The sequence below is a fragment of the Eurosta solidaginis genome, chromosome 1 (genome assembly GCF_040869045.1).
Source record: "Eurosta solidaginis isolate ZX-2024a chromosome 1, ASM4086904v1, whole genome shotgun sequence".
NCBI classification, from domain to species: domain Eukaryota; kingdom Metazoa; phylum Arthropoda; class Insecta; order Diptera; family Tephritidae; genus Eurosta; species Eurosta solidaginis.
Window position 1 is genome coordinate 335,934,092 of NC_090319.1, and position 25,084 is coordinate 335,959,175.

Consider the following 25,084-nt stretch of genomic DNA (forward strand, 5'->3'; position numbering starts at 1 on the left):
TATAAGTTAATATATATATAGTTATGTATAGTTTATTGACTAGAATTTTGTGGCATTATTCATACTAGCATGTATTTGGATAAATATTTGGATTTGGATTTTATCTGTCAAACTCGATTAAATGCGATAATGTGTTCTGCCGGTAATTTGCAGTACATACTTCAGTAAACAAGGCTATATTTCGTACAAATCAACGGGGCACATAAACACAAACACGCGCACATACGACCTCACCATTACTTCTGCAGATTAGAGATGCCATTAAAGGGCCAAGCCTTTTAAATCGATTGGCCCAAACGGAATAGCTATGCCGATGCTAAAATACATTGGGCAAAAGGGCATCAGCTACCTAACGCATGTTTTTTACTTGTCATTTAAGCCTTTGTCATTTCATTTTGAATTTTTGCTGACAACTTTGGCTTTTGACTGCAGGGTATCTTTGCTTGGAGCTTATTCAGCTCGGTGTGAGCTTTGTGCATTACATTAAACATCAAAGAAATTATTTATCTAAATGTTTTCTTTGTTAATTTATAATGCCTTTACTTCTAAATAAATATTCCCAAACTGCAAACGTATTCATATACATACCTGTTTATTATTTTTAATAAAATATTTGCTTTAGCAGCATCACCTGAACTAATGAAAACTGTCTTAAGTAGTTAATACCCCAAGCGCGCAGAGGCACTAATGCACATTTCAATTTTGTTTTACCTTTGTCATGCTCTTTTACCTTCGTATTTGTTTATTTATGTTGCGTTACGCATAAATTACCTGGTTGATATTGCAAGCTGCACACATACATACACAATTATTTTCATTAGCAACAAAAAAATATACAAGGATATTTGCTGCATTGCAAAGAAATTTATAAGGACACATACATATATGTATGTATGTTGTTGCTTCGTAACGGAGCATATCACAATCAAAGGGAATATGTTATTATATCTCCGCAAATACATATTATGCGTTAGGTTTTACGCATTTTTATATCTTACTAGCAGACCCGGCAGACATTGTTCTGCCCTAACTTTGGTCTACCTCCGTACATTTTAGTAAGCTTTTTCCGTCTAACTCTGCCCTCCCCCCTCTTCACTTTTTCTTAATTCTTTTATTCACTCCTCCCTCCGCCCTTTTCTCTTCATCTATCTCTATCTTCGTCTCACCCTATCTCTTTCTCAGTCTCTTTCCCTCTTTTCTCTTCTCTCAAGTTGTTCTCATTCTTCTCCATCCCTTATTGCCAGTCCCAGAGGGTGGTATTTATGTTCTTCCAGTCCCATTCCGAGTCCCAGTCCCACTCCGCGTCTCAGTCCCAGCCCTTGTCTTAATCCCAGTCCCAGTCCGTCTCTGGTCTACTTCCCGGAAAAAAGGATCGTAAATACTAATATCGGCAAATTTATATACCAAATTTCAGGCAAATTGAATAGTACGTATGTAAGTAGGTATGTGGGTATCATTAAGTCATGTCTTTATTTCGGCTTCGCATGCATATTTATTAGTACTGCCAGGTTGATGCGACTAAATCGAATATCACAATGAAAATTACTTTAAAGTTCTCAGCAACAGCTTTCATTTGATATCCATATTACACACACATTCTAGGGGTATCCGGATCCACGTTTTGGCCTATATCTCGAAACCATAGTCACCTAGGTGTACGAAAAATTCTCCGTATCAAAGTACGCATAAGCAGTTTCCATTTGATTGTCATACTGTACAAACACATCCCAGAATTACCTTGGCATAACAAATATATTGAATAATAAAATTTCCTTAGTGCACAAATATTAGCATATACATGCAAAAATACCAAAAAATATAACTTTTGTTTAAGAATTTTAAGGAAATATTCAATATTTTTAACGAAAGAGTATTTTTCAAGAGATGTTTGTTTTCTTAACCATTTATGTTGCATTAACTTGGCAACAACGCATAAATATGTATGTACATACATGTGTCAAGCTAATATGAAAATACATACATATATCCATACATCTAAGTGTACTCCCGAAGTTAAATAACTCAGCGAATGCTACATACATATGTGTCGCCTGCCTCAGTTAAAAGCAATTTGCACGCACAGTTGACAACGAACAACCACACACACGCATTTTTTGGTAAAAATGCCACTTTTGTTTAAACAATTTGGATATAAGAAAGGAATCAAGTGTTTTTTTTCTTTTTTTTGTTTAATGCAGAACGAAGGTAAATATTTCAAAGTTTTACTGAAAAGTAGAATTTTTTAAATCCATCCATCCGTTTATTAGTTATAGCTGTGTAAACAAAAATTGATGATTTTTTACTACATTTTGGCAATTTTCCACGCCCCTATAATATATACCTTCATATTATATTAACTGTACCATCTCACGTAGCTAAGCTTTCAAATGCAGAAAACCGTTTAAAATCGGAGCATTCTGTGTGAAGTTATGTGCGTACATGGCATTTGGCGACTTCATTTTATAAGATTTATAGATAGACTAGCAGAGTACCCGACGTCGTTCGGGTATAAATAAAAGCAGTACTATATAGACTATATTATTAGACTAATCCCAACCCCCATTTCTATGGGAGATGCCACGCCCCTTTTCGCTATCCCCAATTTTTCCCGAGGGGGTAGGGATTAGTCTTATATACCTCCTGACCTAATTTCAGTCGTCTAGCTTTAATACTTTCAGATATATTGACTACGAAAAGTTCCAGTTGTATGGGAGGTGCCACGCCCCTTGTCGAAAAGTTTTTTTATATAGCCTACCATAGATTGACGCACTCAGGATATGTCATGGCAAAATTTTCCTCGATTCCATTCTGCGGTTTAGGCTGCAAGTTCAAACATACATACAGACATACTTTCACAAATATATAGTAGATAGAAGAAGAAGATAGAATATACACATAGATATAGAAGATAGATTAATAGACTAGGTGAGGATGTGAATAGGAGAGGAGTTGGAAATGTTAAATGAAGTTAGGTTAGGTTGAGCTGACTAGTCCTCACATATATTAAATGAGTTCATAGTGAAATCATGACCTATTTTATAAAATAACTCCAAACCTATTATACTTGTTGCTTTAAGATGTGCCACTCCTAATAGCTGGAAACTAAGCCTAGTGAGTGCAGGGCACGAGCACGAAAGGCGCTTGATCGTTTCCTTCCCCAACCCGCACTTCTTACATCTGTTATCACTGGCAGGGCCTTACGCTTTTCCTACTTGTTCGGTCATATGCTGTTCTAAGAGCTACTTCGAAGCGCAAATACGTAATGAGGGAATTATTTCGAGTTTCCGAATTATCCTGAAATATTCCCAAAAATAATTTTTCAATAAAGAAAATAACATTTTAAGCTATAAAGGAATTGTCCAGAATTGATACCAAGCACAATCTCAAAATGGTCCAAAATCATGACATAATACATAAATAGTCAGGTAATGAACCCGAAAACGATTTCGAGCCTTTTGCGAAAAGTGTCGAAAGGTTCTTAAACTAAAACGAGGACAATCGTCAAATAGTACCGTAGTGGTCTGGAAATGGTAATCCCCAGAATCATATCCGAATAATTTCGCAATAATCTCGAAATGATCCACAACACAACATTTCTGTTTGTTAGCACAGGATCTAGAAATGTGTTAGAGTATAAACAATCCTTGGTAAGAATCGGGACAAGGAGGAGCATACATCTATATTGAGTCCCAGGACATATGGGAATGAAAAAGTGGATGATCTAACTAAGAAGGGCGCATCCCTTAAAACTTGCTCCGTAGACGTCCAAAATAGATTGGGCAAGATTGAGGGAAGGTGGGAGGTGCACATGATCTACCAAACGGGAAAGATGTGGACCCAAGCGTGGTGTTGCAAAGTGCCGATGATCATGTGTAGGTCTTACAACCTCAGATTTTTAAAAATGCTCCTATCATTTAAAAGAGAGGAGTGCATACTCATTACAATTATTTTGATTAGACACTGCCTTCTGGCGTCACATGCCTTTAAATTAGGCTTTGTCAGTGATAGCAGATTTAGGCAGTACGGTATGGAGGAGGAAACGATAGAGCGCGTTTTGTGCACGTGCTCTTCGCTTGCAACGCAAAGAGTCCACGGCTGTCGGATCTAGGAACAGCAAGTGACATAGGTCCGAGGAAGCTTCTAGTGTTTGCCAAGAGTACAGAGTTGTTTTATAGTATATATTTAGTTTTTTTATAATATGTATATAAAGGTAATGCGCAATAACCTCCGAACAACAAATTGGCGGGACAGGACCTCTTTGTTTAATGCCTACTCTGAACGGCATCTATAAGTCCGACGAGTTTTCACTTAGAAGCTTTTAATGGCAGAAATAGGCTCGGCGTGCTTGCCAAACACTGCCGATGGGCGACCCCGATTAGAAAAATGTTCTCCTAATTGAAAAAACATGTTTCTAAAATTTTGACTTTGCTTTTGCCAGGGGCGGAGCATGCTACCATCACACCACGCCGGCCGTGGTCCTGATTATTGGTAGGGTTTTCAGTTTGGTCGTTAAACAACCTTCTGGTAATGTGAGGTCGGCATGGACCAGCCAACTCAACCTTATCTAACGTGTCTGCCAAAATCGGGTTCGGCACAATTTGGGCATGGTTATAGGATTATATTAGGACCGTATTAGTATTATACCTTCATTGTTATTTGTCACTGGCAATAAAGTTTTTTCAAATCGTTAAGCTTGAAATCTTTTCGATCTAGCCCAATTATACAGGGCGGTCCAAAAAATAACTTTATTGGAAATTGCTATCGCTTTTTCAAATCGCGCCTTATTACGATGCGGTTTTCTTATTTGTGAAGCAAGGCAACACAGGACACAAATGAGCAAACCTTGAAGTGATTTCCTTCTCAAAAATGTGGAGTAATTCTGAAGAAAGCATTTTCATATCCTTTATATCGTTATGGTGATCGCCACTGGCTGGCCAAATTACTCGATTGAACTATTCCAGACTTCTTTTTTTTTGGGGTTTTTAGAAGCGATGGTTTTACGTCAACAAACTTCAGACTTCATCACTTAAGGTAAATATTCACCATTAATACGAGAAACTGTCGCTCGAGTGGGTGAAAATCCCAAGAAACTGGTCAGAGCTTTAGACTGAGCTTAATGTATTTCGATTCATTACTCAAAGTTATCGTATATTTCAGATGCACCTATAACTGAACCAGTTTATAACGCGCTCAGAAGGTCTCTTAAGGGGGGCAATTGCCATTTCATAGAACATCACAATATTTGAAGTGTCAGCTAAAAGCACTTAAAATTTTAAAAATAGTACCGTCTCGGAACTAATGCGAGTCGCGGCAGGGGTGTTACATAAGTCGAGGCAAGGCTTTGTATACAAGGATCGAAGTGCAAGCAATCTTGGCTTTTATTTCAATATAAAGTTATGTTTACTTTACGAAACCTGATCTTGGAATCCCGTAACTTCGGGATTAATTCTGTCATTAACCCCTAGTCTATGGGACTACTTTGCGACAATTCCGGAAAAGCAAAACTAAAAGTAATGGGGTACCTTTTTAACAGCTTTTATCGGTATGTTTGTATGTATCAGAGATCTGCTTTCAGTACTAATAAAATTAGTGCACTTAGTCATGAGCCAAAAAATTGTGTCTAAATGTGTACTTAGTCAAGTACAGACAAATACTATTAGTTATTAGCACATAAAATAGAAAATACATACGAGTGCCCCGTAACACATATGTTACATACATATATGACATTGTTGAGTATAAACTGATGTATGGTCGCTTTAACTCAGTAGCACTTTGATTTCGTGTGTGATACACTGTATACTTCGTTTATCATAGGTTTTACTTTGGCGCTGTATTCAATTTAGTTTCGTGTACATCGTTGTGTTGCTAGCGCCAGAAGACTGACATGACTTTATTCATTTTATTGCACTATTAGTCTAGCTTATTCCAATTAGTGTTTTCGTATAACACAGTTGACTTTCTTGCTCAATAAGTCAATTGAGTACTGAACTGCTTCGTGGCTTATGAGTGATTATTCATTTTACGACACATGACTATGGAAATGTGTGTTACTGGATATAAGTGCTTGATATTCTTTGTTTGCATACGCACTAATACTCATTTTTTTGTTAGTCCACTAATAACCTTAAAAGATGAGTAATTGCAGCTCACTGGTATATATTTAACTCTTCATACCAAATAAGAAAAATGTTACGTATACGCACAGGTACCCGTATTTCCAGTTGCTACGTATATGTTTGCGTGGAATTGGTTGCAGTTTAATAGTTATGCATTAATGTATTTAATAAACTAGTAAATAATTTGATTAAGTATAATCTTTGTCTAATTAAACTATATAGTATTTATTTTCTCTTTCTTTTATATCAACTTGCCTCACACAATAATTTGCTGCTAACAATCTACAATCTGCAACATGCCGTAATTGTTATTGTGAAAACACGCTTTCTAATACTCGCATTATTTACCTGCTCATTTACGCTTGCGGCCTGTTGTACCACAATATGCAACAACAACAATGCCAAACAAATGGTGGTCAACTATTACTACGATAATGCTGCTACTGCTGCTGTGCTGGGATTACTGTTGCTAAAATACCACTAACCACAACAACAAAAATAAAACGCAACACTCACAAATAACGACAAATCATCAAACCAACCAACAATATGCTGTGCTGCAACTTATTATCTCAACATCTGTGGTACATCAAATGAATCGGATTACTATTTTGCCCGGTCCGCATGGATTGCCAACGTACGAATGTTGGGCTATTTGCCTGCTTGATTGTCTGCCTACCTACTAAACTAATCGTTGTGCTGCTTCTTTGCTGGCTCGCTTTTACCACATAACGCTTATTCATTTGGTACTTTATAGGTTTCCGATACCGTCGTGGAACCATACAATGCCACATTGTCCATACATCAACTTGTCGAGAATACCGATGAGACATTCTGCATTGACAACGAAGCTTTATACGACATCTGCTTCCGCACACTGAAGCTGACATCGCCCACCTATGGCGATTTGAATCATCTTGTATCCGTAAGTTGACCAATATACCAAGCAATACTAATGGATTTTCTCTTGTTTCCTTTACATTCTCTTTTCCGCAATCCCGCTCCCTTGTACATCTAAACTGCATATGAATGGCAACAATTGATGGTCCAATGTTGTATGAGTGAACAACAATTTCGATTGCATGGCATTTACCACAATACGACTGCACTTATACAAACGCTTTTATTTGTATTTGTACGCATGTGTTTGCTTGTGGCCTCATACACACGCACACGTGTACTGTTATAAAGGTATCGGAGGTAATTGTTGAGCCCTACAATGCCACACTGTCGTTACATCAATTGTGCGAGAATACCGATGAAACATTTTGCATTGATAATGAGGCATTGTATGACATTTGTTATCACAAACTACGCTTACTATGTCCCACCTATGAAAATTTAAATCATTTGGTGTCCGTAAGTAGCATTAGTTGTTGTGTTGTGTACTTGACAGAAAAGAAAACGCTTGGAAACATTTGCATAGTGCATTGTTGCTGCTGTTGTTTTGTTGAGTTTAATTTATTATTGTGGACATTTTCTCCTAGGCCACTTTAGAGGTTTTATACAATTTTTTAAGAGATCATCTGTTATTTACCCTTACAGACAGTAAAGCACCAGTTGCTATATAAATAATTATAACAAAGCTGTGGCCTCTAATTTCCGTTCCACATATCTTAAGTTATTCAGTCCATTTCAGCTAAATTTGAAAAGATTGTAGAGAGCACAGATAATAGAATCAAGTAAATTACCATTGCAAACACTCAGTAATTGAAAATACCGTTTACCCAGATTACGTACATTTTATTGGTACTTGGCATTCTTCTTCAATTCCTTTAAATTATTTGAAATTATTTGAAATTTTTTTAAAGAAAAAAATGATTTCGTTAAATTGCAAGAACAATACACCACATTACAAACTAGATCTTCTTTTGTTAAATAGCGGCCATGTTATTTTTCAGAATAAATATATAATTGGCGCAATGTTCCTCTGAACAGATTTAGGCCGAGCGTCTCTGCCAATGTGCGTCGGGCTACTTTTGAATTTTTCCTGGACATGACCCACGCCGTCGGTTTGTGTACAAGTTTAGGTTGGGTTAAACTGGTCGGTCAATAAAGACCTCACACAGACGGGATGTGTACATTCTGTTACCAGAATTTGTTTGACGACAGAACCCCAATTATGTTCCAGGACTTATGTTATAGAATATAAAATACTAAAAGTTTTCTAGAAAATCTGGCAACTCTGCCACCCCTAATAGCTGGAGTATTGACCTAGCGAGCGCCGGACATTAACACAGAACGTGCTCGACCGTTTCTTCCTTCAGCACGAACTTCTTACGTCTGCTGTTGCTGAAGAGGCCTAACTTATATGACGCCAGAAGGCAGTGTACAGTTAGTATGTTAGTACAGTTACTGGCGAGTCCTAAGTTATAAGCATGTGACGCCAGAAGGCAGTGTCAAGTTAGTATTCCCATCGTGAGCCTTAATTGTTCTCTCTTCAGAGACATGAGCCACTTTGTGAGTCTTATGCCGTAGGCTTTGCACTTGATCATAGAAATTTTGAAGTGCCTCGCTTTTGTCCACGCCTTTTCTACTTGTTGGATCATATGCAACTCCTTTCTCCTTTCTATTTTTCCCAAACGGATTGGGACGTATATTGTCATTGCAGCGGTGCAACACGCCCTTTTTTGCCAACTCATCGGCATTTTGTTGTTGTTGTTGTAGCGATAAGGTTTCTCCCCGAATGCTTTGGGGGGTGTTATCGATGTAATGGTCCTTTGCCGGATACAGATCCGATACGCTCCGGCAACACAGCATCATTAAGATGCTAGCCCGACCATCTCGGGAACGATTTATATGGCCACATTAAACATTCAGGCCATCCCTCCATCCACAACCCCAAGTTCATGAGGAGCTTTGGGTCGCCAGAGCCTCGTCTGCTAGTGCAACAGGATTCACCCCGGATAGGTGAGGTTGACAATTGGGTTTGGAGAAGCTATATATATTGCCCTGGCAACCTGAAAGGGTTGCGCTACATAGCCCCTTGAATCTGGTATTTTAGTCGGCTCTTACGACAGGCATACCTACCGCGAGTATATTCTGACCCCCTAACCCGCTGGGACATAATCGGCCTTTTCGTTACCTTTTATGTCTTTACGACCGATGTTGATGAAATTTTTGTGTGTGCGTGTTTAAGGGGATTTGAGGATGCTTTTGATTTATAACTCCAGGTTGGATGAACCAATTTTAAAAATTATGACTGCGTTGGTTTCTTATAGTTTGTTTCAATAGTTTCGTAGCTGTTTTTAAGTGAAGTTTAGTTGAAGCCATTTCTGAGATATAGATCAAAATGTTGACCAGGGTGCTCGCCGATTGTATTTTCATAATATGAGTACCAAACAGGATGTGTCAGTGGGGATTTATACAAGGGGCGGTTGATATGAGGAAGGGCGATAAGTAATGGAAAATTTATACGGAAAGCCACATGCAGAAGAAGACGAAAGTGCAAGTAAGAATTAGCAGCGGGAATTGGCGTGGAAAAGAAAGAGAAGGGGAAGAGGCAGAAAAATGGAGAGGGCGGATGAGGAAAGGTAGTTATATTTGGAAATGGAGACACAAGTGGAGAAGAGGCGATTGGAAGATAAAAATGAGAGGAAGCAGGAGAAGGAAGGAGATAAAAAAAGTAGAAAGAGATTGAGGGAGATGAAGAGTAGAGGAGAGAAAAATTTATAAAATGTAAGGTGGAGCATTCAGGCAAAGGCAGGTTTTAAAAATGAAGGTGACGAGGGAGAAGCAAGAAGATATTAACACTTTTTTTTTGTAGGAATGGGTTTGGGACTAATAAATAGAATAAGGAATGGACAAGAATAAAAAAAAACAAGTAAGGAAGGTTAAGTTCGAGTGTAACCGAACATTACATAGTCAGTTGAGAGCTATGGTGATAACATAAGGGAAAATAACCATGTAGGAAAATGAATCGAGGGAAACCCTGGAATGTGTTTGTATGACATGCGTATCAAATGAAAGGCATTAAAGAGTATTTTATGAGGGAGTGGGCCATAGTTCTATAGGTGGACGTCATTTAGGGATATAGCCATAAAGGTGGATCAGGGTTGACTCTAAAATGCGTTTGTACAATATAGGTATCAAATGAAAGGTGTTAATGAGTATTTTAAAAGGGAGTAATCCTTAGTTCCATAGGTGGACGCCGTTTCGAGATATCGCTATAAAGGTGGACCAGGGGTGACCCTAGAATTTGTTTGTACAATATGGGCATCAAACGAATGATGTTAATGAGTATTTTAAAAGGGAGTGGGCCTTAGTTCTATAGGTGGTTCGCCATAAAAGTGGACCAGGGATGACTCTAGAATGTGTTTGTACGATATGGGTATCAAAAGAAAGGTGTTAATGAGTATTTTAAAAGGGAGTAATCCTTAGTTCCATAGGTGGACGCCGTTTCGAGATATCGCCATAAAGGTGGAGCAGGGGTGACCCTAGAATTTGTTTGTACAATATGGGTATCAAAAGAAAGGTGTTAATGAGTTTTTTAAAAGGGAGTAATCCTTAGTTCCATAGGTGGACGCCGTTTCGAGATATCGCCATAAAGGTGGGCCAGGGGTGTCTCTAGAATTCGTTTGTGCAATTTGGGTATCAAACGAAAGGAGTTAATGAGTATTTTAAAAGAGAGTGGGCCTTAGTTCTATAGGTGGACGCCTTTTCGAGGTATCGCAATAAAGGTGGAGCAGGGGTGACACTAGACTTTGTTTGTACGATATGGGTATCAAATGAAAGGCGTTAATGAGTATTTCTAAAAGGGAGTGGGCCTTCGTTCTATAGGTTTCCGCCTTTTCGAGATATCGCCATAAAGGTGGACCAGGGGTGACTTTAGAATATGTTTGTACGATATGAGTATCAAATGAAAGGTGTTAATGAGTATTTTAAAAGGGCGTGGGGCTTACTTCTATAGGTGGACGCCTTTTCGAGATATCGCCATAAAGGTGGACCAGAGGTGACTCTAGAATGAGTTTGTACGATATGGGTATCAAATTAAAGGTATTAATGAGAGTTTTAAAAGGGAGTGGTGGTAGTTGTATATGTGAAGGCGTTTTCCAGATATCGACCAAAATGTGGACCAGGGTGACCCAGAACATCATCTGTTGGATACCACTAATTTATTTATATATGTAATACCTGCCAAGATTTTAAGGGTTTTTATTTCACCCTGCAGAACTTTTCATTTTCTTCTACTTAATATGGTAGGTGTCACACCCATTTTATAAAGTTTTTTCTAAAGTTATATTTCGCGTCAATAAAACAGTCCAATTACCTTACCATGTTTCATCCCTTTTTTCGTATTTGGTATAGAATTATTGCATTTTTTTTCATTTTTCATAATTTTCGATATCGAAAAAGTGGGCGTGGTCATAGTCGGATTTCGTTCATTTTTCATACCAAGATAAAGTGAGTTCAAGTAAGCACGTGAACTAAGTTCATTAAAGATATGTCGATTTTTGCTCAAGTTATCGTATTAACGGCCATGCGGAAGGACAGACGGACGACTGTGTATAAAAACTGGGCGTGGCATCAACCGATTCCGCCCATTTTCACAGAAAACAGTGAAAGTAATAAAATCTATGCCCCTACCAAATTTCAAAAGGATTGGTTAATTTTTGTTCGACTTATGGCGTTAAAAGTATCCTAGACAAATAAAATGAAAAAGGGCGGAGCCACGCCCATTTTGAAATTTTCTTTTATTTTTGTATTTTGTTGCACCACATCATTACTGGAGTTGAATGTTGACATAATTTACTTATATACTGTAAAGATATTAAATTTTTTGTTAAAATTTTACTTTAAAAAAAATTTTTTTTAAAGTGGGCTTGGTCCATCTCCGATTTTGCTAATTTTTATGAAACGTACATATAGTAATAAGAGTAACGCCCCTGCCAAATTTCATCATGATATCTTCAACGACTGCCAAAGTACAGCTTGCAAAAATTTTAAATTACCTTCTTTTAAAAGTGGGCGGTGCCACGCCCATTGTCCAAAATTTTACTAATTTTCTATTCTGCGTCATAATTTCAACTCATCTACCAAGTTTCGTCGCTTTATCTGTCTTTTGTAATGAATTATCGCACTTTTTCGGTTTTTCGAAATTTTCGATATCGAAAAAGTGGGCGTGGTTATAGTCCGATATTGTTCATTTTAAATAGCGATCTGAGATGAGTGCTCAAGTTATCGTGTTAACGGTCGGACGGACGGACGGACATGGCTCAATCAAATTTTTTTCGATCCTGATTATTTTTATATATGGAAGTCTACATCTATCTCGATTCCTTTATATATGTACAACCAACCGTTATCCAATCAAACTTAATATACTCTGTGAGCTCTGCTCAACTGAGTATAAAAATATAGAATAAGGAAGAAGATAATGGGAAAGCGGGGAAGCAGAGCTCTCTTTTCAAATGTAGGAAAACAAATTTTCGGGCGGAACATAGTCCCCTGAGTACTCTAGTACAAATATAGAAAAACAGTTCTGAGATTAAAAATAATTGTTAACCATTTTCAGACTTTTCCCAAAGTAATCGTTCAATTTACGTTCTATTTAGAAACAAGGTAAATGTTGTCACTGAAAAATCGTCGTTATAAATTTTCCACGCGCCCTTAAGTGAAATAAATGCATTTTTTAATTAAAATATTAACGTAAACACATAGATATGTATGTATGTATGTATGCTGTATTCTTTTCATGTCACCAAATTTATTTAGTTATTATTAAATTTTCATTCAATTCAAATTGTGAGCGCTTTGTGAGAGCGACGCTTAATGTGAATCCGCGAAATTCTATTTGTGTCGTTTTTATTTTCCCACGTTTTTATGCAAATTTATTAAAAATTCTCTTATTGGCTTGAGTTGAAGCGTTGTTTGAGAATATTTGGACATTGCTAACCTGTATGTTGACAAATATTTTAGCAAGTTTTGTTGACATCATACATGGCGTATACGTAATATTTAGAAAATTTATTTGATATCCGACATGCACTAGGTTTCCGATATTTACAAGAACACACCTCAGAATTTATATAAATAGCTTGTCTATTAAAGGTTCTCAGTTTAAAGCTTATTATTTCATGAAAAAAATCTTCCCTTTGTCCTTCTTTGTTATCTTTATTGAGCTTTCGAACTCTGTCGCTCCACTACCTTTCCCACCATGTCGTATACGCAACCTTGGCCTAATAACGCTTGCAAACCACCTAATTGCTGAAATACCTTGTATGCATTCTACTATTAACATTATTATTTTATTTGTTTTTTCTTTATCAAAAATTGCTTTCAAAACAGGTCACAATGTCCGGTGTAACAACTTGTTTACGTTTCCCCGGTCAACTTAATGCCGATTTACGTAAATTGGCTGTAAACATGGTACCGTTCCCACGTTTGCACTTCTTTATGCCTGGTTTTGCTCCACTCACCGCCAAAGGTTCACAACAATATCGTGCTCTCACCGTGTCGGAGTTGACGCAACAAATGTTTGATGCTCGAAATATGATGACAGCATGCGATCCGCGTCATGGACGTTATTTGACAGTGGCGTGTATCTTTAGAGGTAAGCTAACAAAATTATATACATGGATACATATTTTATATCTAGAAGACCTAGCGGGTATTGTTGCCGATCATTGGCCCACTATTATTTTGAGAAAATATCTCCACCCCTTCTCCCACTGATTTCCTCTCATTCTTCAACATCTTTCTTTGCTTTACTTACTTACTTACCAACTTTAGGCGAAGAATTCTTACGCCCTTTTCTTCTATTTCTCTTGACCCCTCCAACTTATCACCTGTTTTCGACTCTCCTGCCCTTTTGGGTATCAATAAGATCCGTTATATTATAACTGGGAATAACGGAAACGTCAGCTTTACTTTGAAAATAACACTGATATCGAACGTGCATAAGTACTTCGGAAATCGGAGGAAGCCTATGCCGAGGTACTGGCAAACCGTAGACAGTTAAACAAGAATCGTGTTAAACATCAATGAATTTGGCTTAAAGCCTCATAGATCTCACTTCACTGTAAAAACTAGAGCGCTTTATCAGCTGGCTTGAAGCATATCATTTTAAGAGCCCGGAATCAGCGGATTTCGAAACTCATACAGCTCGCCATGTCAAATTAACAAGTAACCATTCGCGCCTAGAGTTGTCGCTTACAGTTATCTCACCTTCGTTGGGCATAAATTACCACAATTGAGGAATGTGGCAAACGTTTATCACTGGAAGATGACAATCATTCTTTCAGTTTGTACAGACATATCATAAAAGGCTGGTGTAGCACCATTTTCACATCTCTACAACTTTCGGTATACATAAGTGAGTAGTTTCAAAGGGAATGTGGTCATCATATAACGAAAAACCAGTTCTAAAAGTGAATTGAGATGATATGTCCATAAAAGTGACGGTACTCACATGATATGTTAGGTCTCACGCGGCAAGAATGGGGCTGCAACCAAACGTTTCTCGCAGTTGCATCTTACCGTAGCGGAGAAAACGGTTGAGTACCTACCATGTGACTTTCCAGCACACAGTTGAAGCAAAATCAATTTTTGGGAACATCTTGTTTTCGATAGCTTTAAAGAACTAAAGAATTTTATGCCTATGGAGCTTGTGGATGGATATAGGGCGAAGGATTAGAGCCTCATACATTTTTTTATAATAGTTGTTTTTCATTTATTGATTCAGCTTTGACCTTGCATATTAACAAACCAACCCAACTCCCCCACCCTCTTCTGCACCACTGTTAAGCTCAGCCTTAAATCATCATTCAAGATTTATAGATTCCTGAAGTATTTCCCAAGACCCCCGCTCAATATTAGTTCTCCGGTTTAGTCATTTCTCGTGTGAATGGAAGCTTTGGAGCTGGCAGAGAAAAACATAAATATCTGTCGGGAGGAGGTTAGAACTGATAATAATTCTGTCCGTATTGCGATATCTTTTGAACATTCGGACTTTGGCCACCATATCCACTTTGGCTTATGCTTGTTCATTAACCGGGTAGTTAAGACTTGATACCACACTCTTTAGAACTTAAGCCATGGGACCATGCTACTATCCGTTCCCCTTCCATCTCGGTGAACTCCTACGAGCTCAGTGTAGTTTTTGTTGCCCTTTTCTGTTCCCTTTTTCCTGGGCCTCCGTTCGGATGCCGGAGTGCGTCCATGCCCCTCCTATTTATGGCAACTGCTTCGTTGTTTCCTGTCGCTATTAAAAAAGCACATCTCTTTACCGAGGCCTGGACTCAACTCCCAGAAAAAGTAACATCAAAAATCCCAAGATAAAAAACAGTCTAATCAGAGTCGTCCTTCGAAAGTGATTTGGCAACACCCGGGGTGTATTTCTGCTATTAGAAGCTTCTCAGTGAAAATTCATCTGTCTTGCAGATGCCATTTGGAGTCGACATAAAACATGTAGGCCCCGTTCCGCCAATTTATAGAAATATTTAAAGGAGCGTGATGTAAATTGGATGAAAAACTCGGTCTAAATCTTCTCGGAGTTAAATCGTTACAAGTATTTATTTTGTTTTACCACCTGACCGGGCTATCCCTTAGTCACATGGAGCTAATGTCTTCTAAAGAAGGAGAGATTTTTACAGTTTTAGCCCACCAGTGATTTTAAAGAGCTCTAACCCTTGTTGTTGTTGTTGTAGCAATGCTTCGCCCCATCCAATAGGCGCGACCACACACAAATCGTCATCAATATCCTCTAACGAGAGTCCAAGGAAACTTGCGGTTTTAAGGGGGCTGCAACACATTAGAAGCGTTGGTTCCACATTGCAATTGTAGGGATGGTTGGTGTCATGTGGGGACACATTACAACAGGATATACAATATGTATGTCGAGGTTGATTCTGGATAGGTAAGAGTTTATCCTGTTATAGGGTATTTACTTTCTATAACTGGGTTCACTTGTCTAGTAGAATAGTAGGATACTGTCATCGGCTGTCGTACTGTCTGTATCAATATGTTTGGAAACGTTTTTACAGTTGTCATCTTACTGGACTCTATCCTGGATATTAATTGAAGATTTATAGTGGCATCCACTTGCCTTGTCACCGCCGTGGTGTGATTGTAGCGTGCTCCGCTATCCACATCGAAGATCCGGGGTTCACGACACGGGAAGAACAACATCAAAATTTTAGAAAAAAAATTTTTTCATTTAGAAGACAATTTTTCTAAGCGGGGTCGCACCTCGGCAGTTGTTGGCAAGCACTCCGAGTATATTTCTGTCATGAAAAGCTCTCAGTGAAAACTCATCTATCTTGCAGATGCCGTTCGGAGTCGGCATAGAATAAGTAGGTCCTGTTCCGCCAATTTGTAGGAAATTTTAAAAGGAGCACGACACAAATTGGAAGGGAAGCTCGGCCTAAAATCGCGCCTTACATTTATATTTTTTAAATACAGCCATCTCGTCAGAAACTGCTTTTGGCTATTCAGACTCCGCTTCCTTATGACCTCGGTGAAGCTCTGAGCTCAGCCTCCACTGAAATTATTTATCGTACGCTTTACCGAAAATACCTTCAAGACAGTGGCAAGAGTTCATTTCTTCAATATCTGCTTAGACACGGTGCCTATGGAAGTATGAACCTGAAACGCCCAAGTTTGTGTCTCATTGAGTCTAGTGACTAATGTCCAGGCCATGATTAATTTCTGCATTTTTCGTTTGTTTATTAGAAAAAAGGCCTTATCATGTTACCCACAATTCCCATGCAGATCTTTCTTTTATGTGGCGTTGCAAATCCTTCAGAACTGACATCAGCTTATCAACGTGTCACGCTGTTTGTTGAAGCGACGTTTTAATGCCACGCGTATTTATGCAATTCATTCCAAATGATTAATTAGCATTTTGTGCCTGGCAATTGCTTTACGCTGCTCAACGCTAAACATTTCCCAATGTAATACCTTTGGGGTGAATGTGGCTCACCAATTAACCAAAGACGCGTCAAGCGTTCGCCTACAACTTGTTGTCATGTAATTAGCATGAAATAGAGGTTCTGTGTTTGTTTGTTTCATTTTCCACCCTCATTTTTTATCACCCTTTTTTTTTGGTTTGCCAATACAAATGTCAGTAATTTTTACAAAGAAAAATCATCTTCATTATCAAGAAAACGCCTGTTGCACACACCAAATGTTTATTGCTTCTCCTAAATTACTGCGATATCTTTAGTTGTTTGCAAGCCTGCCAACTGCTGATTAGCGCAGTTAGCTGGGTAATTTGTCAATGTTTTGATCTTTTGTGACTTTTGCTTTATACAATTTTTCTTGCACCTTGAATGTTACTCAATTGGTTTATGTTTTTCTTTTAATAGGAAGTGAAACTTCTAAAAGTTCATAGGATGTGATACTATACATTTAGCTGCAGCTGGGGTTATTTGGAAGTAGCAAGGGAGGATAAGTCTTTCCTAAACATCTCCACCGAGGTTGAGGTTTCCCCTTCCTCTGCATCCAAATACGGGCGGCAGTAGTAATACCTTCTGGGTCGCAGTGTTTTCTTTAGCTTTCATAATAGATATCGAAGCCTTTCATTCTGTACTATCATCTCAAATGCATAAATCTCGTATGGCTCATGATTAAACTTCTTCCGATACCAGCAACTAAGCCAACGTTGAAGGCCATATATATATCTTCAACAACACTTCTTGCGAATGCTCTAAGGAACATCCCATCTGCCCTTTAGAGGTACCATGAACCCGTATCATACATGAAGAAATTTATATTAATATACGCACAAACCTATACCAAGAAACTAGATGGCGTATGTAGCAACAAGGCTTAAGGCCTCGGGGTAGCTTGAGTTCAGGCCGTAAGGCCCTAGCAGTATGGTCCTAGTAGTATAGTAGAAAGAGATCTGGAGACTACAGTTGAGGGTGCAAAGATGTCATAACATACTATACACGTGTATACCGATGATTCTTAATTGGAAAAACCTCGTTCAGGCCGGACCATACATCTTTACTGAACTCCCGATCATAAAGGGATATAAAGAAACGAAAAGACCGATGAGATAGCAAAGTAGGGTGCAGCACTTGCAGAAATCAAAGGGAGACAGGAGTTGCATATGATCCGTCCAGCAGGATAGGCGTAGACAGAAGCACGGGGCTGCAAATTGTTTAAGACTATGTGCAAATTCTACGATATAAGGCTTACAAAGTGGCTCATAACTCCGAAGTGAGAAGACTTAAGGCTCACGGTGGGTATACTAACTGGACACTGCCTTTTGGCGTCACATGCTTATAAGTAATGCCTCATCAGTAACAGCAGATGGAGGAAGTGTGAGCCGTAGGAACAGTTGAGCATGCGCTGTGTTCGTGTCCAGCGCTCGCAAAGTCAATGATCAAGTTATGAGGGGCGGCAGAGTTACCAGGTCTCGGAGCAGGAAATAAGCTGGGTTCTAGAAAACTTCTAGTATTTGCCAAGAAGATAGTTATTCTCTAATATAAGTTCTGGCACCTGATTGGGGCTCTTGCGTATGGTTGCCAAACAAATTCTATTAAAACTATGGACACATTCAGTCTATGTGAGGCGTTAACTGACTGGCCAGTTCCACCTAACCGATTTATACATCGGTATCTTTTTTTATTATACTGCCAATTTGGCGTAATACGCCTGATTTGACGGTATTGGGATTGCTTTTTTCACGGTTTATGCGAGTACACTTAAGTTTCAATCAAGGAGCTACGCCTGTATTCTGTTGATCGATATCTGTCGTTTCTCTTTACTTTGTTATTTTTAAGAAGGGATTTTTGCATTCATATTTCTTTCATAGCAGATTTGTGGAACATATTTTCCGTCGCCAGTGACAGAGCTTTGGTCACATCATACACCTCTTTATTTAGTATTGAGAAGAGTATTTCCACATAGCTGAAGTTTACTCTAAAAACCCGTTACTGTGATTGCTTCTTCAGGAAGGTAGGTGAACAAGGCCTAAGGTGTAATAATCCTATTACTGTTCTAAATTTCTTTCAAATCGAAATTTTAACTACCAATTTTGGCGGTCTATGCATGCAACCTCTCAAGCTCGCCTTTAGGGATCTCATTGCATTTTAGTGGAAAGGGCTGTGCTGCTTATATTACTAAGTCGTCTTTTTTTACCCTATATCTAGAATTATCTCGGTCAGTACTACAACCCACATTAATGAGAAAGTTGGTTCCTGGATCTAAAATATAACAAAATTCACGCTATACGTTGAGTTTATATATTTGAGAAACCCCTTAAACCTTATGTCCCTCAATTTTGGGGGGTTGCAGATTCATCCCCTACAGTAGGAGATGTACCTTTTCCTCCGCCTTTCCATAATTGTAGCAGTGACCTAAGTTATCGTGTTCCATCCCCATCCGTGCGGCATGAACCTCTTGCGCCCGGTGAGTATCTATCAACCCAAGAGCTGCTTAAGATCGTTTTTCGTTGTTTGATGGACACATGTTCCTACAAAATTTACCAAACTTTGAAGAATTTGAAACATTCCCAACTAAGTTAGTCTCGCCGATGTAGCGCTAGGATATGTGAAGCGTGATAAGTCAGAGGAGCGCAAGCTCCTCCAACATCAAGATGCGATTCACTTCATGCCAAGTCATCAACCATCTTGTTACCCTACATGTTATGATGCTGCGGTACCCAAATAAAGGACATGCTATGTAGACTCGCCAAATGCATGGATCAATGTTTTCCAGAGCAATTCACAACGTCTCCAACCCCATTGTAGGCGTCATCTACCTGTGGTCTTTTCAATTGAGGCTCTGGCTACCAATAGTTCCTCACCTCCCTGCTTATCGCCACAAGAAGAAGAAGACTTCATGTTATTGTCTCTGACCGAAGAGAACGAAAAGCTGCCTGGCTATCGGAAAAAATGTTTATCCAATAACCCGTGCTATTTGTACTCGGTAATGTCTATTGGATAGCTAAGAACTTGAATGTAATAACAATCACTGCGTCTTGAAAATAATAGATTTGGATGTAACCAGATGTTTTGCGAATACTCTCATCCTCACTCTACAAGCCATTTTTAATGCGTCCCTGAAAACTGAGATGTCGAATCTCTGAGTGAGCTTCCAATCTTTCCAATTTTTTCTCGTTGGAAGAGGATACTATTATGAGTCTTGAATACTTCTATAGTCCGTTTTTGTTATGAAATAGAAGTCATCTTCATTGAACTGGATACTGCAGCCGTATGTACGTTCCTTCCAGACGCCGCAGCTAAGATCATCTTGAGATGCCGTTTTCTTGACAAAAAATACCGATTGGTAGAACATTGGATATCATGTATGAAGCCCCTAAAGGTCATGTATTTATCGCCCTTGTGATCATTCCACAGGAAGATCGCGTAAACTACCCTGTTTTGCTCGATCCCCTTCCAACAAACCAGTGTTACAAATATAAGGTTCTGTTGAATAACAGCCTTGTACAGCCATGCTATGTACTCTGGCCTCTCTTGTAGGTGGACATAGCTCGTTTCATACTATGTTCTGTGTTTAGCCCCACTTCAGCTCAGGTGTCTACTCTCAGGTATTTGGCATCATCATTGACAGTTAAGAAAATGTAAATATGTTGGTTGTAATTTTCGTCTCAGTGGTGAAGAGTACTAATTTTGTCTTTGAGGGGCTAATGCCGGGTTTAACTGTCTTCGGCAAATTACTCAGCTTCCTCCGGGACATAGACCCGCGAAGTCCCCATACTATGCTCTATATGCTATGTATCAAGACACGGTCGCAAAACTAACCGTATACAGTTACTAATAGAATCTTCAAATTCAAGAGCACAGCGGTCATCTTTTAATGATTCAATCAATTTTGGTAGCTAAACTGTTTGGTCTAAAGGGACCACGCCATCTTAATTGACTATTTCATGCAGCCCGCTTCTGAGATAGGTATGTTGGGCTGTGAACAGCCAGAAAAGATCCACTCTTCTACAACATGGGTACTTTTGCACAAGGTTTCAAAACAAACGGCGAAAGGCTTATAAGCATGAAATCCTTAATGGCCTTCTTTTTTGGGCATTAAAATGAGGACTACCCTGGTCGCCCTCCATGGCATCTTTTGGTTCCTTCCGCAAGTGTGGCTGTTTTGGAGGGTTCTGACCATTGCTATTGTTTCTGTGTTCCCCTCTAATCTTATATGGCTTCTTAAGTGTAACATTCACCTGTGTGAAGTGGTCTTTCTACCGCGCGTATGAGTTCGTAAAGTAATTGCACTTGGCTTGCGTCTAACTTGATTATACTCCGAATACCGAATCAAGATTATATTGAGGAACCATCCGTTGGGTTTATAATAATAATAATAATAAAATTTCGGCCTTTTCTAACCCGAACCGATGATCATTTCTTAAAATCATGCTTCTTTCATGATTCACTCATACGAACCAACCTCTTCAAGAGTATGCGGCCTCCACTATGTTGGTCAGGTTGCACAGTCAGGTGCTGGAGAGTAACAAAGCTCATATTTCGCAGCTTATATGGGTACAGATTTAAGTGCTTAGACAACTTATTCGAAAACAGTTATACCTCTTCTTCAACATCATCATTTTTTTCACTTCCCACTTCATTTCGTTTCTTTGCGAAGATGTCTAATCTGCAGTAGCCTATCGAACAAGCAAACAAACAAAAATTACATAGAGCATTACGTCAGCTCATTGCTTATCCTCCAGCCTGTGACTTTTTAACTCTTTGGCGCTTTTTGCTGTCGCAGATATGAAGTGCTACTTAAAATGGTTGCAAAGATTAATTCGTACAAAGAGCCATAAAAACAAAATAAATTTTGCGAAGAAAAATAAATTTTATACCAAATAAGAATAATAGTTTTTTAACAACAACATATAAACAGCTCGTTAATTTTTTTTTTTTATCTTTTTTTTTCTGTGTATTTTATGTATTTTTCTAATGCCAGCCTAAAAGTAGGCAATCTAATAATAATAGGGCAAATGAAAACTTCGCCACTTTGTCATTCAGTTTAACACTTACTCTTCTGTGAACAAACAACAAACATACTTAAATACTCGAATATAAATAATAGCCGTAAAAGCGCGTTTGATTCCACAGTCACGTTTCGACGTTGAAAGCCGAACAAAGCAGCCAGAAAGGCAAAGCCTACTTATAGGGGCGCCTACTAAAAATGATTAATGAATTTGAGAATTTTTAACAAACTTACACCATGGACACCCACGCAGCTTAGCAGCTCACACAACTTCGACAAGCATTCAGTTTAGTAGCGTAGAACTTAACATGCTACAGCTCTCGTCCTCTCACCCCGAAAGCCATCATTTTACGTCGTGGCAACATTTGAAATTGGTTTGCCCTCACCTTGTTTTTTTTTTTTATTTTTGTTTTGTGTTTACAATGAATTACCGTTGGTAACTAAAAAGAAAGTAATTTGATGTGTGTTTTTTTGTTTGCACCAACGTGGTCGATTCTTTAGTAAGCCTAACAAGCGGTTGCGTCTCCTTCTTCTCATACCACCCCGCATTACTTATATACTAATCCAAAGAATAAAAGAACCGAAAATTGAAAGCGGAAATGAAATAATTAATAATGTGCTGTTAAAAAGGTGTTACGCACGTGAGTGCAAAGTCATTTTATTTTTCCGTTGTTAGTTCCTTTTATTGTTGCATATTTTGTGGCGCCGGTTCAAAGCGGATTAATATGACAAAATTGTGTGTTTTAACTTAGAAAACAAATGATTGAATTTGCTAAATTAATTAACATGCCTGCTAATATGGATTTCCGTTTGAATTAGAGGTGTTGCAAAGCTTTGTGTTCCCTTTTTTTTTTTGCATGCGGTTCAAGCAGCTCACTACTTTTGGTCGATTACTGTCAAGTACAGCATACTCAGAGAACAAACTGAACTTCGATTTAGTGGTGAGCTACTGCTGAGGTCATTCCGATATAATAGTTAGCTGAGGTGCGGCTTCAAGCAGGCTTCTTACTTTGTTCAATCGTCTTGCAATACAAATGTGTATCGTAAGACGATTTGCCGCTGAGCTGGTTGTGCGCACGAATCAACAACAAAAGCCTCAGGAAATGAGAAAACTTTTTTTTGATGAAGACCAATGCAATTGTTTAAAGCATTGCGAGCATCCACTTGCCCCCAGCGGGTTAGGGGGCTTAGAATATACCCGCGGTACGTATGCCTGTCGTAAGAGGCGACTTACGCGAGAGGTTGCCAGCGCAATATATAGCTTCTCAAACCCAATTGCCAACCTAATCTACAGTGGCGAATCCTTTTTCATTAATAGCCGTGGCTCTGGCGAACGCCTGAGGGATCTAGGGGTGGGAGGGCAGTATGGCCTAGAAGGTTTCATGTGGTCATACCAAATAGTTCTCGAGATGGTCGCTTTATGGTGATTGTTACCGGAACGTACCGTATCTGCATCCGGCAAAGGACCATCAACATCGGCAACACTCCCCAAGGCCTCCGGGGAGTGTGCTTATCGTTACAACAACATGCACTTGGATTGTATGTTCTCTCAATGGGATTGGGTGGCGATGGCCGGGTGGCTTATGTTTTCGTGAAAACAAAATCTGATATCACCGTCATTTAAAAGATTCCATGGGCGAAATATGGAAATAAGGTCAGTAAATCATTTAGTGTTTACCGGAGTAGTTAGTCACTGAAATCACCGGAAGTTCAGTGCCGTATTTGTCGTTCACGCACGTTGTCAGTATTTATTTAACATCTCGTTCATCTGGATGATGGAGGTGAAGCACCATGGGGTGGAAGACGTATACCTAGAGCGCACTACGAATGCTGCTATTGCCATGATATAATGTTAGTGGTTGGCGACTTCAACACTGTGTTTGGCCTTACAGTTGAAAAGTCCAGCCTCCACGGCGAAACTTGACCTAATTGATTGTGACAGATATGCATACGAAGAGAATTTATACCGAGATTATCTTAAAATTTACATCGTGCTCCTTTTTAATGTTTTCTACAAATTGGCGCGACGGGACCTACATGTTTTACGCTGACCCCGAACTGCAGCAGAGTTTTCACTGCGAAGCCTTTCATGGCAGAAACACACTCGGGGTGTTTGCGAGTTAAAGGCTCGCAGGAGAAGAAAGTACTCTTCCTAGCTAGACGCGCGTCACTCCAGCTTAACTTCGATATGGATGCTGTAACAGGTAGAAGTCTTATGAAATCATCGCCTCTAACACCCCTCTCACTCTGCTCTATCCCTGTTGAAACTGCAAGTTTTTTGGACTTCCGTTTAAGGATATTGATGACAATTTGTGTGAGGTTGCACCTGTTCAATGTGGCGAAGCACTGCTACAACAACAAATCGAAGTGTTTGCCAAATCACTTCCGAGAGGCGACCCCGCCTAAAAAAACTTTACGAATTGAAAAACTTGTTTCTAAATTGTTGATGTTGCTTCGTCTGGGAGTTGAACCCTTCACACCACGGTGGCTGCCCGCAGAAATAACGCCCTAGCAATTTTACCAAAAATGTTGGTCGCAGAAGTAAGGTTTCACACACGGAGTGAGCTTTTGAAAAAACAAATAAGGCATAGACAATATTTTGATTATGGAGAGAAAACTTCTCCCTCGTCTTTATTGAAAATACCTAATAGCGCCCAGGGAAGGTGATGAACTCATTCTCCCACTAGTATGACGAGGTGAGTGGCGCTGATGGATTTCCGGTGGCGAGGAGTTTGTAAGGCGCATGTAGCAACTTTAATGTAAAATAAGGTCGGACTACCGCATCCTAATGATTGAAATCTAAGTGTTGTTTACGCCGTCCAGGAGGAGATCCTGAAAATTGCATCAAATACTAATCAGCGCGATTTACCTCCGAGTATATTAATCTTCTCTTTCAACTTGGGTCGTGCTCCTTTTTAATCTTTCCTACAAACTGGCGGAACGGGACCTACACGTTTAGTGCTGTTTCGAGCTGCATGGCAGGTGAGTCACTCATAGCACAAATATGCTAGGAATGTTTTCCTGCCACTGCCAAGGGGCGATCCTGCTTGGAAAAACTTTTT

General features: G+C 39.1%; 1 protein-coding gene across 2 annotated transcripts in view; it reads left to right on the top strand.

Annotated features, from left to right (window-relative positions):
* LOC137237886 (tubulin beta-4B chain-like) overlaps nt 1-25,084 on the top strand; it is a 383,187-nt gene that overhangs the window by 347,600 nt on the left and 10,503 nt on the right. The window contains exons 4-5 of one of the 2 annotated variants that reach the window (XM_067762231.1): nt 6,877-7,044; nt 13,407-13,671. In XM_067762231.1, coding sequence (XP_067618332.1) covers nt 6,877-7,044; nt 13,407-13,671 — 433 coding nt within the window. The remainder of the gene's footprint in view (nt 1-6,876; nt 7,045-13,406; nt 13,672-25,084) is intronic. The other variant, XM_067762232.1, reaches the window with a different exon arrangement.